This window comes from Cryptomeria japonica, chromosome 11, assembly GCF_030272615.1.
Source record: "Cryptomeria japonica chromosome 11, Sugi_1.0, whole genome shotgun sequence".
In the NCBI taxonomy this organism is placed as follows: Eukaryota; Viridiplantae; Streptophyta; class Pinopsida; order Cupressales; family Cupressaceae; genus Cryptomeria; species Cryptomeria japonica.
This window is the reverse complement of record NC_081415.1, coordinates 134,357,028-134,373,155: the sequence shown is the minus strand read 5'-3', so window position 1 is coordinate 134,373,155 and position 16,128 is coordinate 134,357,028. Positions and strand designations below refer to the sequence as shown.

Genomic DNA, 16,128 nt, shown 5'->3' with positions numbered 1-16,128 from the left:
TTGTAAATAAACTCTTATAAATATTTGCAATTTTTGCAACATCAAAAACGTTATTATAAGTCACTATTTAACAGTGAATGTTTCCTGATTATAAATGTTATTGTAAGTAATTAAATGTTATTTAATTGTAGATTCTTTAAACAAGTTGATTACTATATTTAAATATTTTATTAAATTTTCATTCATACTCTACTTGTTTTCAATGGCAATGAATTGGGCTTCTGTATGGATAAAATATCATTCTTCCACATTAATTTCACACTGCCAAAACATAGAGCTTTAACATAGCAACTCCAAGCCATCCACAATTTCGTTACAACAGTGGTGACTTGGTCAAGGCACTCGTACACTTGACATTGGTTTAGACTTCTACATTGCCAAAAACTCTACATATATCTCACATTCAAAAAGACAAGCTCCTCTAATCTGAGTACAAAATTAAATATTTTGATTCTGGTAAATCACCTCGTTATCAATGTAATCTAGTCATTTCTTCCACTCTCTTGCACAGCTCCTCTACTGGAAAACCTGTTAGTGTTGCAACTTCATCTTGCCGACTCCTACTGAGATCCAGAAATGATTCGATCAGATCACCATCTAGGAAATTTTTTGCATCAGCAGTCTTCCTCTCATTGCTGAATGAGCGCCACTGCTCATGGAGCAAGCCCCCCACTCCTTTTATCACCTTGACAAGACTCTGTTGCAATTTCTCAAGAAATAGATATTGCTCTTGAGGAAGAGATGCAATAACTCCAATCACTCCATTAACTGTTCCAAATATAACTGTACTAATTTGAGCAGAATCTGAATCAGGTAGGCGCATAACAAGAGATCCATGCCTAAAGCGATTAACAAACTCTCCAAGGTGGTATTCACCCACAACTTCCAGCCTCCCTCTCTCTTCATCAGTTGCAGCATCACTGTTTTTTCTGACTGTAAAAAGATTGAAATTGTTTTCAGCTCCTAGGTAGATATCATCATCAAGGATTTCAACAGCTGTCATCCAATTTGCATTATAGTCACGAGCTCTCTCTTCAATAGCCCCTTCCTCATGCTGCAAAAATTAACAATGAAATTCAGTAGGATAAAAAACCTGTCTGTGCTAAAATATGAGAGTTAGAAAATAAGCTGAGAAAATACCACCGAAGACCAAATCACTTCTGTCAGTTACTGAACAAAGTGCCTGAGACCATGCTTAATATGAAACATAAAACATACTTAGCAATTTCAGAATAATCAATGGAGATCTCATGTAAGATAATGCAACAAATTCTGTTTGGCTATTGAACGGCAAAGAATAAATAGCATACATCATCTCTATGGATTCTAAAATCTTTGAACATTTTTAACTTTGTGCTCTGGCAGTTCATATATGTATAGCTTCCAAAATAAGGAGTTTTGGAACGTTAGAACTAAAACTTCTTTGTGGGCCACATATAAGCAGGCTGTCCTTGCAAGAACCAAATGGTTTTAGCATTTAAAATGTACTTTTTTCCTTTCTTTAACAAAATGGCCTCCGAAAAGGATGCAGCACGTTGAACATTTCCTTACTCAACACGGAAAGAAGATGCTTGGATACAGAAAAGACTGGAAAATCACACACAGAAACAACAATCATCCCACCGAATGAATCACACTTCATAGCATTCACTGCAAGCAATTATAGCAACTTCACATGTTTTTTCACGTAACAAGAGTACACAGTCCTGTTCACCGAATTTGAAACAAAACAGTTGGAAATCAAAAGAACAAGCAAGCAGCTCGATTTTCATTCATCTTACTACATTTGACATTGCTTACAGATCCTATCTACAAGAAGTGGCTTTTTAAGCATTAGAATGTGAGTCCTTAGTGGCCATTTCTAGGATGGGGATAGCCCACATCCCTGGGATGGTGGGAGGCCAAGGGGATGTTCTAAGGCATGTTGAGGGGGCACCCCAGGATCCCTGAGGCCTGCAAGAAACTTTTTACATCCCTCAATCAACCATTCAACACATTCATCAAGCCTTGAAGGTAAGACTTGGCCCTGCTTTGGCATTTGCATTTTCTATTTTTAGTTTGTAAATCTTAAATCAATGATATCATCATATTACAGTTTTTTTTTTTTGAAATATTCAGTTTAATGTGTAAACTTGTGTTACCAAATCGACACAAAATCAAAACAATTCTTTGTGCAAAACATCCAAGAAACAGATTCTGAAACAATCCACCTATGGATTTGAGCAGGGTTGGCATTTTCTGGTCAAAACAATTTCAATCAATCAACAACTGATAATCCTTCGTGATTCCATCTCTGATGTGCTGCTTTCAGGCTGATTCCAAGTTAGAAAAAGCACTTTCATAATGATTCCAATAACAAGTAAAAATTTTCAAGATCTCATATGTCCAAAACCCTAAATAATGCTTCAATTTCTGTTTGTTACGGCATTATAAATTGAAATTGTTACGAAATCCTCATATGCATCATGTGGTTAGTCATGGATATGTCTTCCTTTGATTAATAGAAGAACAACCAAAATGTATGTTGCGCGACAAGAGATTGGGGAGAGGATTTATTCTCACATGATCCCTGTTAGGTATTGTTGTGACCATTTCACACATCACCCCATTAGAACGGGGACCCCCTCTTTTGATTTTTGGTTTTACCTTCTCTTTGCTTGTTTTTCTCTCTGCTTTTAGGATTTTGAGTGAGTGAGTGGTCTGTCTGAGCTAGCTAGATTGGGGCTGAACCTTGGAAGCTCAGTTTTAGGGTTTCATTCAAGTTAAGTCTAACCAAATTTTGGAAAATTGTTAGTCTTCCTGAAGATTCAGGATTGTCAGAATGAGGTATACCCTTCAGGAGAGTCAAATTGGTTAGGTCAGGGATAGGACAGGACTCAGGACAGGTCTAGATTGAAGGAAGGGTTTGCTCGGGTAAGGTCCAGTTTGTTTCTAAGTCTGGGTAAGCTAAGCTTGGTCAGTGAGGAAAGTGAGTCTAGTGGGCTAAGTTAAATAGGGAATGAAATGGATCAAGAGCCTGAAAATGTCAAATTCGCTCCTGACCCTTGCTGAGGGTCCAGGGCGAAATTCTTTGTAGACTGGATTTCCTTCATAATTTTGACTAAGTTTTAACGTGTTTGGAGATGAATTTGTGTGTTCTTGCCTGGAGAGGTTTTTGACCGATTTTTGGAGAGCAAGATGATGCCTGAAATAGGTATTCGCTCCTGACCCTTGCTGAGGGTCCAGGGCGAACTTCATTCTAAGCACAATTTCTTGTTTTGAGTGGACTTGCTAACTGGTTCCTGGCCTTGAAAATGACCTAACTTTGCCTTGTGAAATGGTTTGAAACTTAAAATTTGAGCAGTTTAGCCTGAAATGAAGATTTCGCTCCTGACCCTTGCTGAGGGTCCAGGGCGAAAATTTTGTTTAAGTTTATTTGTCACTAATTTTGGCTAACTTGTTTTGTGCAGGGTCTCCCGGAAGGAAGATTGGACGTCACTTGATGCAATTGAGGGTTTGAAAGCATGAAAATTGATGAAATTTGGGCAACAAAGGCAAATTTGCTCCTGACCCTTGCTAAGGGCCCAGGGCGAAATTTTGAATTTTCCCTATTTTGCAGTGAAAAAAGATCAAGTTTTGAACATGAGTGAAATAAAGGCATCTCCCTTTACCCACCTGAGAAAGTTTCAACTTGAAAAGATAAAGGACTTTGTTGAAAACCTAAATTTCGCTCCTGACCCTTGCTGAGGGTCCAGGGCGAAATTCCTTCAATCACCTATTTTCCTGGCAAAATCAAGTCAAGCTTAGGTATGGATGAGAGAGGAATAGTGTTTTCTTCCTTGGAGAGGAGAAATCAACTTGAAGTGATGATGGAACAAGCATGAATTGAGAAATTCGCTCCTGACCCTTGCTGAGGGTCCAGGGCGAAAATCTCTATTGGAGTCATCTCTGGCCTTGTTTGGTCAAATTGAGATGTCAAAGGCGTGATGAATGGTGAAGTGAACATAATAGAACCCCCTAACTTGTTTGAAGATCAAAAGATGAAGGAGTTTTGCCCAGGAAAGGCAAATTCGCTCCTGACCCTTTCTGAGGGTCCAGGGCGAAATTCTTTGTAAACACATTATTTTACCTTTCTTGGACATGAAATCCTACTCATAGCATATTGTAGGGTGAGATCTTACTTGGCAAAGAAGTTTCAAAGTGAAAAGTGAAGCATTTTGGTTAAAATTGCAAAATTCGCTCCTGGCCCTCTCAGGAGGCCCAGAGCAAAATTCTCAAAGACACCTCTTTCTTGCAAGGACAAAACGATTTCTATGATTGGAGTGGATGAGAAAAGGTATGTTTTATCTTGTGAAGATAATTTGGATAATCAACAAGAAGAAAGATATTTCCCGGCATTGTGAGGTGGATTGAAGTTGGAATGATCAAGAATTTGCTCAAAAAACTCAAAATCGCTCCTGACCCTTGCTGAGGGCCCAGGGCGAAAATTGCAAAGTCAACCTATTTCTCTTGAGTTTTTGCTAAGGCAAGGATATCCTGAGGTAAAAGTGGCCTTTAAAACCATGATGAGTAAAGATTTGTTTCCAAAACTTGATGATCCTGGGCTAGGAAAGAAAAATCGCTCCTAACCCTTGCTGAGGGCCCAGGGCGAAAATTTGAAAAACTCTTATTTTACCTTGCAGAAACAAAGCAAACTTGGATGGAATCGATAAGGAAGGGCATTGCCTAGTGATGAGTAAAAGTTTCAGCAAAAAATGATGATGGATTGAGTCTAGATTGCAAAATTCGCTCCTGACCCTTGCTAAGGGTCCAGGGCGAAAAACTTGGAAGGAGGATTTTCTTGCTTGGTTTGGTTGAAATAAAGTATCAAAGGCATCTTGAAAAGAGGCATAAACATGATCTTGCTTGGTGAAGAAGTTTTTAGATGAGGAAATGAGGATTTTTTTAGTCAAAATTGTAAAAATCGCTCCCGACCCTTGCTGAAGGTCCAGGGCGAAAATCCTTAAAACACCTATTTTGCATTGTAATAACAAACCAAGCATGCATGAAATGAATGAAGAGAATCACTGCGTAACCTTGTAAGCTGGATTGGAGCTAAAATGATGGAGGAGTAAGCACAAATTTGAAAAAATCGCTCATGACCATTGCTAAGGGTCCGAGGCAAAAAAACCCTAAATGCACTTTTCTTCCAAAATTCAAGTGAAATCAAACCCAAACTCCAGTAAAGATGTCATTTAGAATGCCTAGGTGAAGTTTTGGATTTATAAAAATGGGGTATTCAAGGCCTAATTTGAAAAATCGCTCTTGACCCTTCCTAAGGGTCCAGGGCGAAGTTATTGGCATTCTTCGTTGATACCTTGATCAAGCATTGATATTCCTCAAATCTCCCAAAATTGCTAACTTCGAGGCCTTTGGAAAGATTAAATCAAATTCACATTAAATTAGAGGCATTTTAATTTAATAAATTAATTTTTGACCTTGAAATAATCAAATGGGGCATCTTAGAGACATCTAAAATTAATTTTTAAATTAAAATTTATCAAAAAGTGCTCAAGGCATTATTTTGCCTTTATTTGGCAAGTCGGCCCACATTTTTTAAAGGTTTTATTTATTTTTTACCTCTTTATTAGCAAGTCGGCCTTGGGGAAACAAGAGGTGAGCGCTCTATATAAAGGGGATGCTTTGTTCAAGTTTTAATCATTCATTCATCCCTTCTTAAATGCGAAGTTGAAGTGCGAATTTGAGGAGCGAAATATAGCATGTTTGATGCGAATTTCTATTAAGTGTGGATACTAAGGAGGGTGGAATTTATTCTTTTGAAGCTAGAGGAGGTGCAATCCATCCAAGGGAGGACTATAATCTAGGCCTTGTCCATCAAAGTCTAGTTTTCTTTCATCATTGTCAAGTATTTTTTGAGTACTCAAGAGGAGGTATGGCAAAATTATCTTAATATCCTTATTCAAGACTTAATTTTTTAGGCATTTTTTTTACAAAAGTCTAAGTGTTGATTAATTAATTAGGAAATGAATAATTCTAGATTTATCATGAAATTTCCTAATTAATATCTTAGATCCTCCTTTTTAATCTTATTTTCTACCCTTTAATGCTCAAGGACTAATTTTGAAATGTTGTGTAGGTGTCAAGATGGCGACTCCAAAGGCCGGAGTATCTACTAGTCGCCCGGCTCTCATCAAAGAAGATCAGAAGAATGACGAATTGGAGACCAAGATCGTGTCCAAATGGAGTAATATCGGAGACACCAACTTAGGCAACTTCAACGTGAGGAAGTTTCGAGAGGTCCCCTACATTGGCAAGCCATCACCTGTTGCGAAGAGGATAATTGAAAGTGGCATCATCAAGGCTGTAGGTTTCCCTCCCGTAGTCAAGTGTCATGAGCTGATGATCGAGTGTGCCCGCCACTATGACTCACAATCAAGGATGATCGTATCCAAGGAAGGGAACATCTTAGCTTACCTTTCAGAGGAAGCTATAAGTGAAGCTCTTCATCTTCCATAACATAAAGATATGATTTACAAAAGCCTAGAAGGAGCGAGGTCGATCTATGAAGATGATCCGGAGACTTGTTTGAATCTCATCAATAAAAATTGGTTGCTCAAAATTTGGCCTCACCTAAACAAGATTCCCAATACACCGCATAGGATCGACTTCCAAGAGGAATACAGAGATTTGATAACTTTGCTCAATCGAGTTACAGGGGCTCCTCAAGCCTTCTTTTTCGAAAAGTGGATATTCTTCTTCATTCAAGTGATAGTCCAAGGAAAAGGAATGCTTCATTGGGCCAGATTTATTAGCAATTGTTTGGACGTGTAGTTGAGAAGGCTAAGACCCACCAAATCATTCCACATGAGCTCATATGTTATATATGCCTTAATCAGGAGTTTCGAGTATGCAGGACTACCTCACCGAGGAGTGATTGGAAGAGGACCCGGAGAAATGAGAGTTTGTGATTCTTATGTTCATCTGCATCATCCGCCTAGAAGTGACTACAAGTTAGTCAATGACACCTTCACGATGAACATTACTAAGATATTGCAAGGTGGGATTCATAATCGACTATCTCTGGATGCACAAGAGCTTGTGAAGAAGTATGGTGCATGGTTCATCCAGTTTCAAAAGTTTACATACATCAGAGTTCAAGGGTGTCCTTCACCTCCCTACATGTTGTCGAGATATCCGACAGACAGGATAGTGCTACTTGAGGTAACTAGACAGTTGGTAGCTTATGCGAAGGCATCCAGACATAAGCATGGAAATGGAATTCCTGTGCCCATCACACTAGGGAATTCACTTGAAGTATGTCCTAACACTCAAGCCTCACAAGATGCAGAGAAGGAATTATCTTTATATTCATTCACATCCTTTACCTCGCGGGAGAATTTTGATCCTCACGGTTATATGGAGGAGACAATCGATAAGAAGTACAAACATGAGTTTCAGGTGGAGGACTTTTGGATGAATCTCCCAAATGATTTCGAGGTTAAAAGAAAGATGCATTCCAGGCTACCCTTAGATCTCATCAAGAAATACAAAGTTTATAGAGTGGCTGATCAAGCCCAGGATAATGGTAGATACCTCCAGTCGTCCTATGAGAAAGAAGACAAAGAAGTGAAGATAGATTGGAATGAGCCCAAGGTTTTAGACTTGAGAGCTAAGATGGCTACCGTCTTATCGTGCACTCGCAGATGGGTGGATGTACAACATCAAAAGTTGAAGGAGCAGAATGTATCAATGACATTCACTTTGGAAGCAAGACCAGAAGGAGGAGAAGCAAGCGTGAGTGAGAATACTTCTCATTCCAAAGGCTCAAAGAGGAAGGAAAGACCTGAGAAAAGGGAACCCTCCAGGAAGAAGCAGAAAACAAACCCCGATCACCCACCAAGCACATCTTCTCGACATAAAAAGAAGGCAGGTCAAGGAGAAGATGGTATATGAAATGGATGAATCTATGGAATCCATGGTACAAAATGACAAGCTAGAAAAGGGACAGACGCCTCAACATTCATCAAGTCAATCTCCCCAAATTGATGCTAATGAGCTACAAGAAGAGAAGAATGATGATGAAGCGACATCTCCTTTCCGAGAGGATGGACCACTGCTTAAAGAAATACAAGTAAGAGAAACAAGATCCGCCATCCCGGATTGGTTAAAAGAGAGACTAACAAGGGTGGTTGTGGTTGAAGAGGAAGAAGATGTATTTGATTTAGAAAGCCTTATAGGAAATTCTCAAGAGGCAATGGAAAAGAAAAAGGCCACAAAGATGTCCAAGGTAATAACGGATGAGACAGGATCCAAGAAATTGCAAATAGCTACACCAGTAGTGGACAAGTATGAGGGTGAGATTCTTGCAGATGAGTATGACTTAGAAACATTTGAGCTTGGTCCACTTACCACCGAACAAGCAATGGAAGAGGCAACCGATTCATTTGAAGCACTTAAAGACAAACTTAAAGAAGAAATGGAAAAGAATAAGAAGCTTGAGAGAGAGGTCGATGCTTGGAGAGGCTATTTTAGTCATCTCAATCAGCCCTTGAGACGTCAAGATCCAGCAGTATCTCCTTTACAAGCACTTCCTCTTGAATCAGTTGGCGAAGCAGAAAGGGTCAAGAGCTTGGTTCAGCTTATGAGCTCTTGGATTGATAAATCCCACATGGTAGCCGTTGAATTTGCAACAAGAATGATGAAGACAGTTCATCGAGCTATCCAGGTCCTTGAAGTTATCCATAATCTAATGATAACTGTTGCCGCTTTCACTCACACTAGAGATGTTATCATTCCTGTCTTGCAAGTGATAAGACAAACACCAAGACAGATTCTGGTACAAGAAAAGATAATGGATGGAGGAACCCATAACCTTCTACAGTGGTCAGCTCTGCTCCAGATGAAAGAGGTCCTCTTTGAAGACATCAACACCAAATGCAGTCAAGTGGAAGGTATCATCCATCCAATTCAAGATAGGGTGTTTGAAGTGTTGTGTACCATTCTTGGCAGGCGGATCGAGATTGAGACAGATGTGGACATCCAAGAGTTGGAGGAGAGAATCAAGGTCATCTTTTGCAAAGAGGAGAACATCATCACAGATGAGCAACGAGATCAGATGTTCACTACTATGTTCCCGATTGAGAAGATCAAAGAACTTGAACCTGGATGGGAGACAGCTCTTCTCACTGCTTTTGATCAAGTCCTTCACTTGGAAGAACGAATGAAGAATCTTCCTGAGATTCCTATTGCTGAGATTGAGGGAATTGTGTCCAGATTCGTTGGCTATGCTAAAAAAGAGCATAGGAAAGGGAACAAAATTCTAGATGAAAAGTTGTTATAGGATGATGTGGCAGCTTAATTCCTATTGGTCTATGTTTCCTCTATATTTGTGCCAATTAAATATTGGCTATGCATTTAATAATGTTCATCTAAATGGGGACCTTTTTGTAACAAACCCTAATTAGGGTTTAGGCGTCAAAATCTCAGCCGTTGATCTTCTTTCGATCTGGGCCATTCATTGTATTTGAGGATGCTATATACACCCTCACTCATTTTCATTTTGATAATAGTTAGAAGTTAGAGAAGAGAGAGAGCTTAGAGAGAAGAAAGTTATTGTGTAGCAAGATTGAGTAGTGAAGAAAGAATTTTGAACAATTGTTGTCCATTTGGCTTTGAGATCAATAAAATATTGAAGTTATGGTGTTTTATTGCAATACTTGTAGCTATCTTCATGATTGTTTATTTTCTTGAATCACTCTCAGTTGAAGTAGTATTTAAGTTTAAATTTGAAGGACTAAGTGTTGTGCTTGATCTTTGGTGAGATTCACGTTCCAACCCACTAGCTTCTTACTGATTTTAAGGACGCCTTGTGTGGTCAACTGGAAATATTGAGATTGCTTAAAAATTTCAATCGTTCTTGGAAGTATTGATATGTATCTCTATGATAGTATCTATATCCTTGATGATTTGAAAATCACTGAATCACCTTAGAAGATCGCATCAATTCTAGTAGAGTTGTAATTTCTTGGCAATACTGAAATTGGTAGAATCTTACCAAGTCTAGCCTACATTGAGTCATTCTTAGGATTAAATTAGCATTCATCCCTTGAAACCCTTATCTTTTGCTATTTTTTGAGAGTCTGTTAGTATTAAGATCATCCTGTTCCTGGAGTCAAAAAGAGAGTAATACGAACAAGCTTTCTCTGAAAGTACGTAAGGCCCCTTGAAGAAACAGCATACACAACGACCACTGGTGCTTATCCACACGTAGAGATCCTACAACGAAGAACCTTGAAGTCATCCTGATTGATCCTTTTCGCGATATCTTCAGCATTCAGAGGCTTTATTCAAGAGAGGATAAGGTACCATTTGGGTATTTTATTCTCTGTTTGGCTGTGTACAAAATACACGTCAACAGGTATGAAATCATCTCGTTTGGAGTATTTTGATAGTGTCAGATTTTAGAGAATACTTGCCATCATGTTGTAGGAATTGTGTTATAGAGTTCAAATTAAATTAGACTTTCAACTAGCTGGACATAGCAACATAAGACCAAAGGAACACCATTCCATCTCATTGTAAGATAATCTTTGGAGATGGATGTTGTCATAGTGGTAACCATGGAACTGTTAAATTTACTTAAACTACAACTTAACAAAAAGACTAGTGTATTACAGAATCACCCTAAGATTATAATATATTCTTTTAATTTATCTACATCATCTAATGTTGATGTTGATGATGATGATGATGTTGGTCTTAATGAAGACCCATTACTGATTGTATTATTATAATATTGAACAATGAATATCTATCATAACGGTTGAGTTTGCCAAATTGATATGGAATTAGGATAGTGTATTTAAATTTGTATATAGTTTTGTTTAGCATAATCATGATATGTAATATTTTGAAATTTATTCTTGTTTTTAGGTTCTAAATATGTTCTCCATATGATTTTTATTTTTGTAAAGATATACTGAGAACATACCCCACCCTCCAATAGAAATTTGTCATACCAGCATACCATATGCACATACCCCTACCCGTACCTGATTCCAATTCAGAAACTTAAGTTTAAACTTTATATTGGCCAATTGATAAAATGTTGATTCTAAGGTGGTTGAACTGTTGTTTTTATAAACAGCCCTAAAAACGGCATTTAAGGTTTTTAAAGATTTAATTTTAGTGTTACTATAGCAATATTTTAGGTTTTCAAATTTATTATTTAAATTTTTTTTTGATCAGTAAAAACAGCTAAGGGGCTGCACCCGATTATATTAATATTCAAAAAAGATTACATGTATTGTATGTCCAGCTTAGCATATCAGACTCCTACCACCAAACTGCATCAAAAAACCATGAAGAAACCACCACAGTCCCAACTATCCATACTATTTACAACCCAAAACACTATCTGCCATACCACCCCCATAGAAGATCTACACATCTATATACTATCGATATACATTTCATAAATACAGAAAAAGGACAAAAAGGACCACAGACCCAGCTAGACTTCTTTCTTCAGTTCACATTTGATAGTGAATTTTGCCTTAGACTCCTTTCTTCAGTTCAGATTTGATGGTGAATTTCACCTTCACCGGGCAAGAAGGCCCACAATCTTTATGCAGTTTTTGCTCCTCTGCACCCTCCAGAATGCTCACGTCCTCAGAGTCCAAATCCACATCCCCAACTGCAGCATTGCCCGTTGCCACACCAACTGCCATCAACCCTTCCCCCAGGACGTAGTTCCAAAACCACCTATCCTCTAGTTCAAGGTCCAATAGCTACTTCAGAAAAGAGATGCTCCACTCCACCGCCAGTCTCTTGTGAGGGGGAGATTCAGTCTCTTTAAAAACTCCTAAGTTTGTGCAAAGAAATCACCCCATTGATCAGATTTTACCTGAGAATAGAGCTAGAGCTACTAGAAGGAACGTAAATTATTTTGAAGATGAAGATACTTCATTACTTTCTATGTTTGAACCTAAGTGTTTTGAAGAAGCAGCTGAGGATAAACACTGGATAGCTGCCATGAAAGAGGAGTTTCAGCAAATTCACAAAAGTGACACATGGGAGCTTGTGCCAAGACCCAAAGACAGGAATGTCATTGGCACAAAATGGGTCTACCGCAACAAGCTAAATGAGGAAGGTCAAGTGGTAAGAAATAAAGCACGTTTAGTTTGTAAAGGGTGTGCTCAAATAGAAGGTATGGATTATGATGAAACTTTTGCACCTGTAGCACGTCTAGAAGCTATTAGACTCTTTCTTGCTTTTGCTTCATATAAAGGATTCAAAGTGTTTCAAATGGATGTTAAATCCACATTTCTCAATGGTGATCTAAGTGAAGAGGTTTATATTGAGCAACCTGATGGTTTTGTATTGACTGACAAACTTGACTATGTTTACAAGCTGAAAAAGGCACTATATGGCCTTAAACAAGCTCTGCGAGCTTGGTATGACAGGCTGGACAAGTACTAGTAGCAGCAGGATTTCAGAAAAGGAGTTGCAGACAGCAACTTATATATAAAAGAAGAAGGTAACAGCATTTTAGTTGTTGTTTATGTAGATGATCTGATTTTTGGGAGTAATTGTGTAGGTATGAGCAAGGAGTTTGCTAAAAACATTAATAGAGAATTTGAAATGTCTATGTTGGGTGAGCTGTCTTACTTTTTGAGTCTTCAAATTTACCAATTATCAGATGGTATATTTATTTCTCAAACAAAGTATGTTAGAGAAATGTTAAAAAGGTTTAGAATGGAAGATTGTGATCCAATTAGTACGCCCATGGAAACAGGATGTAAACTCAGTAGAAATGATGAATCTCCTAGTGTTACAGACATTTTACAGATCTATGGTAGGCAGCCTTTTGCATGTTACAGCTACAAGACCTGAGATTATGCAGGCTGTTGGATATGTAGCTAGATTTCAAGCCACACCAAAAGAGACTCATGTGTCGGCATTAAGGAGGATCTTTAAATACCTTAAGGATACAATGAACTGTGGTTTATGGTATTCTAAATGCTCAGATTTTACACTACCAGCATATACCGATGCAGATTGGGGAGGTTCCATTGATGATAGAAAGAGCACAAGTGGAAGTGCTTTCTTTGTTGGTGGATGTCTTGTATCATGGCTTAGCAAGAAACAAACATCTATTTTTTTATCTATAGCAAAAGCGGAGTACATAGCAGTTGTATCTTGTTGCATTCAGGTGATATGGATGAAACACACATTGCAAGATTTTAAGATTGAGTATGCTGATCTTATTTCTATTTTATGTGACAATACGAGTGCTATTGATATTTCAAAAAATCCTGTTTTGCACTCTCGTACTAAGCATATTCCCATTAAATATCTTTATTTGCATGAGCAAGTTGCTAATCAAATTGTCAAGCCAAAATATGTGTGTTCTAAAGAGCAGATTGCTGATATAATTACAAAGCCCTTGCCACGAGAAACCTTTGAATATCTCAGGAAGAAACTTGGGGTGCTTTCACTCCAACATTGATTTACAGCATGGTTTCAGGGGGAGTCTTTCTTGTTTTATTTCATGCCCCGGCTCAAGTATACTGGTTCTTTTCAGTCAATTTTCAGTCATTGATGTCAAAGGGGGAGTAATGAGACGGGGAGTTTCATGGTTATTTTGGCTTAGTTGGTTTCAGTTTTTTTTTGTTTGTTTGTATTGCCATCAATGACAAAGGGGGAGAATGTTAAGATTTTTGTCATTGATGTCAATTATGGTCATCACATGGTAAGTTGCCAAGTTTTGTTGCAGCTAGTTTGACTGTGTGATGCGGACACTTTGTTCTTTTCTCTGTTTATTCTCTGCAATTTTAAGGTTGTTTTATCAGTTAGTGTGCCTTCAGGTGGCATTGTTCAGAACAGTTACATTAGCGGCAGGTACAACTGTGCGAGTTCAAAGTTTGGTGTGAGGGCAGTATTCTCAGAACAGTTACACGACTGCCGTCTCTGTCGTCAGAAACAATATTCCCTGCAAATTCAGTAAAAACGCCCTCCCCTATTATTCTCAGATCAGTCTGCAGGTCTGTAGGAGATACTATGAAATGTATCGGATATTCTAAAAATTTCTGAGAATACGTGTGGGTTACATATTTTGGTTGGACCACTAAAATATTTGGCTGGACATGTGGAAGTTTCAGACGTTTTGGTCAGCAAAAGAATATGAAGCCGTTCTCTGGGTCGTTTTATAATAATGATTGGATATGATGCATATTTGGGTGAAGTTGTGATAGTATTCAGTTTTTCGGATTAGTTGTTTTTCTTGGCAAGTCAGAGTTGTGAAAGTTTATGATGTTTGGATACATTAACAATGGTAAAAAATATTGTAGTGTGATGTAGCAGTTTTTGCGTGTTATGCATCTGCTAAGAGACGTGTTATGCAAAAGGTGTGTATGAGTTTGTAGTATCGAAAATTTTAGAACTGATGCATGTGAAATTCTTTCTAAGTGGCTAGGGCAGGGTTATTACTTGTGTTGCCATTCCTTTAGCACGGCTTGTGTTTTGGACGTGGCAATGTATACGCTTATCTCTTTGGTGTGAAAAATTTTCATGAAAAGATCAGCTTTCTGAATATTATACTTTTGAATCAGCGTGTAAAGAAAGTTTATTTTCAGACCTATGAATTATTTCTTCTATTCATAAGAGCTGGTTATGTGAAGCAATTTTGATGCCGTGAGTGGGTGTAGTGACTGAGTGCAGCTGTAACGGTGAACATGGCTCCTTTAAACCAGGTGTATCTTTTAATCGAATGGTGGAATAGATATCATGCTGGAGGTGTAAGTCATGGAGTAAATAAAAGTGCAGGTGTGAGTATTGAACCAGAAATTGCAGGCTTATATATGGAGTTTATACAGTATGGAAGTGAGAGCTCTGTTGCCTGAGCATTGATGCTGGAAGTGTTTATTTTCAGTTTTCATCTGTGCTGAGCTGTTTAGCATAGTGATTTATGTGTATTGAAATCTGCACTTATCATACAATTTGTTTGAATTTTTTCAGGGTGCTACCTAAGTAAAAGTAACACAGGGATCATAAGTGTTAAGTCTTCTAGTCTGTAAAATGTATTCATGAGTTGGTGCTCAGTCAAAGGTTGAAGCCTTTGTAGATTTGTGAAGTGTTCTGAGCAGAGTTGTAGCTCTGTAAGTGAGTTGGTGCTCACTTTTGTTATTTTGGTTGGTGCCCATTTTAATGAAGGTTTTTTGATTTTGTAGATTTGTGAAGTGTTCTGAGCAGAGTTGTAGCTCTGTAAGTGAGTTGGTGCTCACTTTTGTTATTTTGGTTGGTACCCATTTTAATAAAGGTTTTTTGAAGCCGTGGTTTTTTACCCTGTTGGGTTTTCCACATGATAAAATCTGAGTCTCTGTCTCTTTAGTTTCAAGCATCTCTTTTGGTTCTTAATTTTTAAGTTGTTCTTAAAACACCGATTCACCCCCTCCCCCTCTCAGTGTTTTTGGTTTGTTTTTCAGACAGGACTGCTCTGCTAGCCACCCCATCTGCCTCCTAATTCCCCTCCATTTATGGCATTAATTACAATCAAAACATCCCATATCATTCCACCAAAACATCTCATATCATACTAATCCATTTTTGCAGTTTCCAATTTGGTGTAAACGTCTGATGTATGGGCATTAATTCCAATCAAGGAGTTGCCTTCCAAAATGAAAATTGGGGAATTTGAAGTCCCAACTACATTCCAACCCAATCAGCACCGCCATGAACTCTGCTTCATTGTTCGTTGCCACCCCTAGATTCGCCGATTTTTCTACCATCGTTCTACCCAACCAGTCCCTAACAATGCATCATGCCCTACTCCTCCTTGGGCTTCCTTTTGAGGCTCCATCAAGATTGATTTTCACCTATCTCTGCTCGAGGGCAAACCAAACAACACCATCCCTGGGATTTGAAGCAAGATCAGCCTTCCTAACCCCATTGACATAGGAATTTATTTATTAAAATTAACATTGATAGGCAAATTAAGATTTTATCATTTGTGTAACCTCTGCTTTTGCACTTCATGCAACCTAACGAAAGAAAAACAAAAAGAAATTCCTTGTGTCTCGAGCCCTTGCATATGACATCTATATGGTTTAAACTTTAAACCATAAACTTCATTTTTTGCAATGTCACTGT

The 16,128-nt window shown here is 38.2% G+C and overlaps 1 protein-coding gene across 1 annotated transcript in view; it reads right to left on the bottom strand.

Moving 5' to 3' along the window:
• Positions 1-226: 226 nt before the first annotated feature.
• Positions 227-16,128, bottom strand: part of LOC131032676 (DNA damage-binding protein 1) — a 236,564-nt gene continuing 220,662 nt past the window's right edge. The window contains exon 19 of the mRNA XM_057963716.2: positions 227-1,054. Within this exon, the coding sequence (XP_057819699.2) occupies positions 473-1,054 (582 nt within the window). The 3' untranslated portion in view covers positions 227-472. The remainder of the gene's footprint in view (positions 1,055-16,128) is intronic.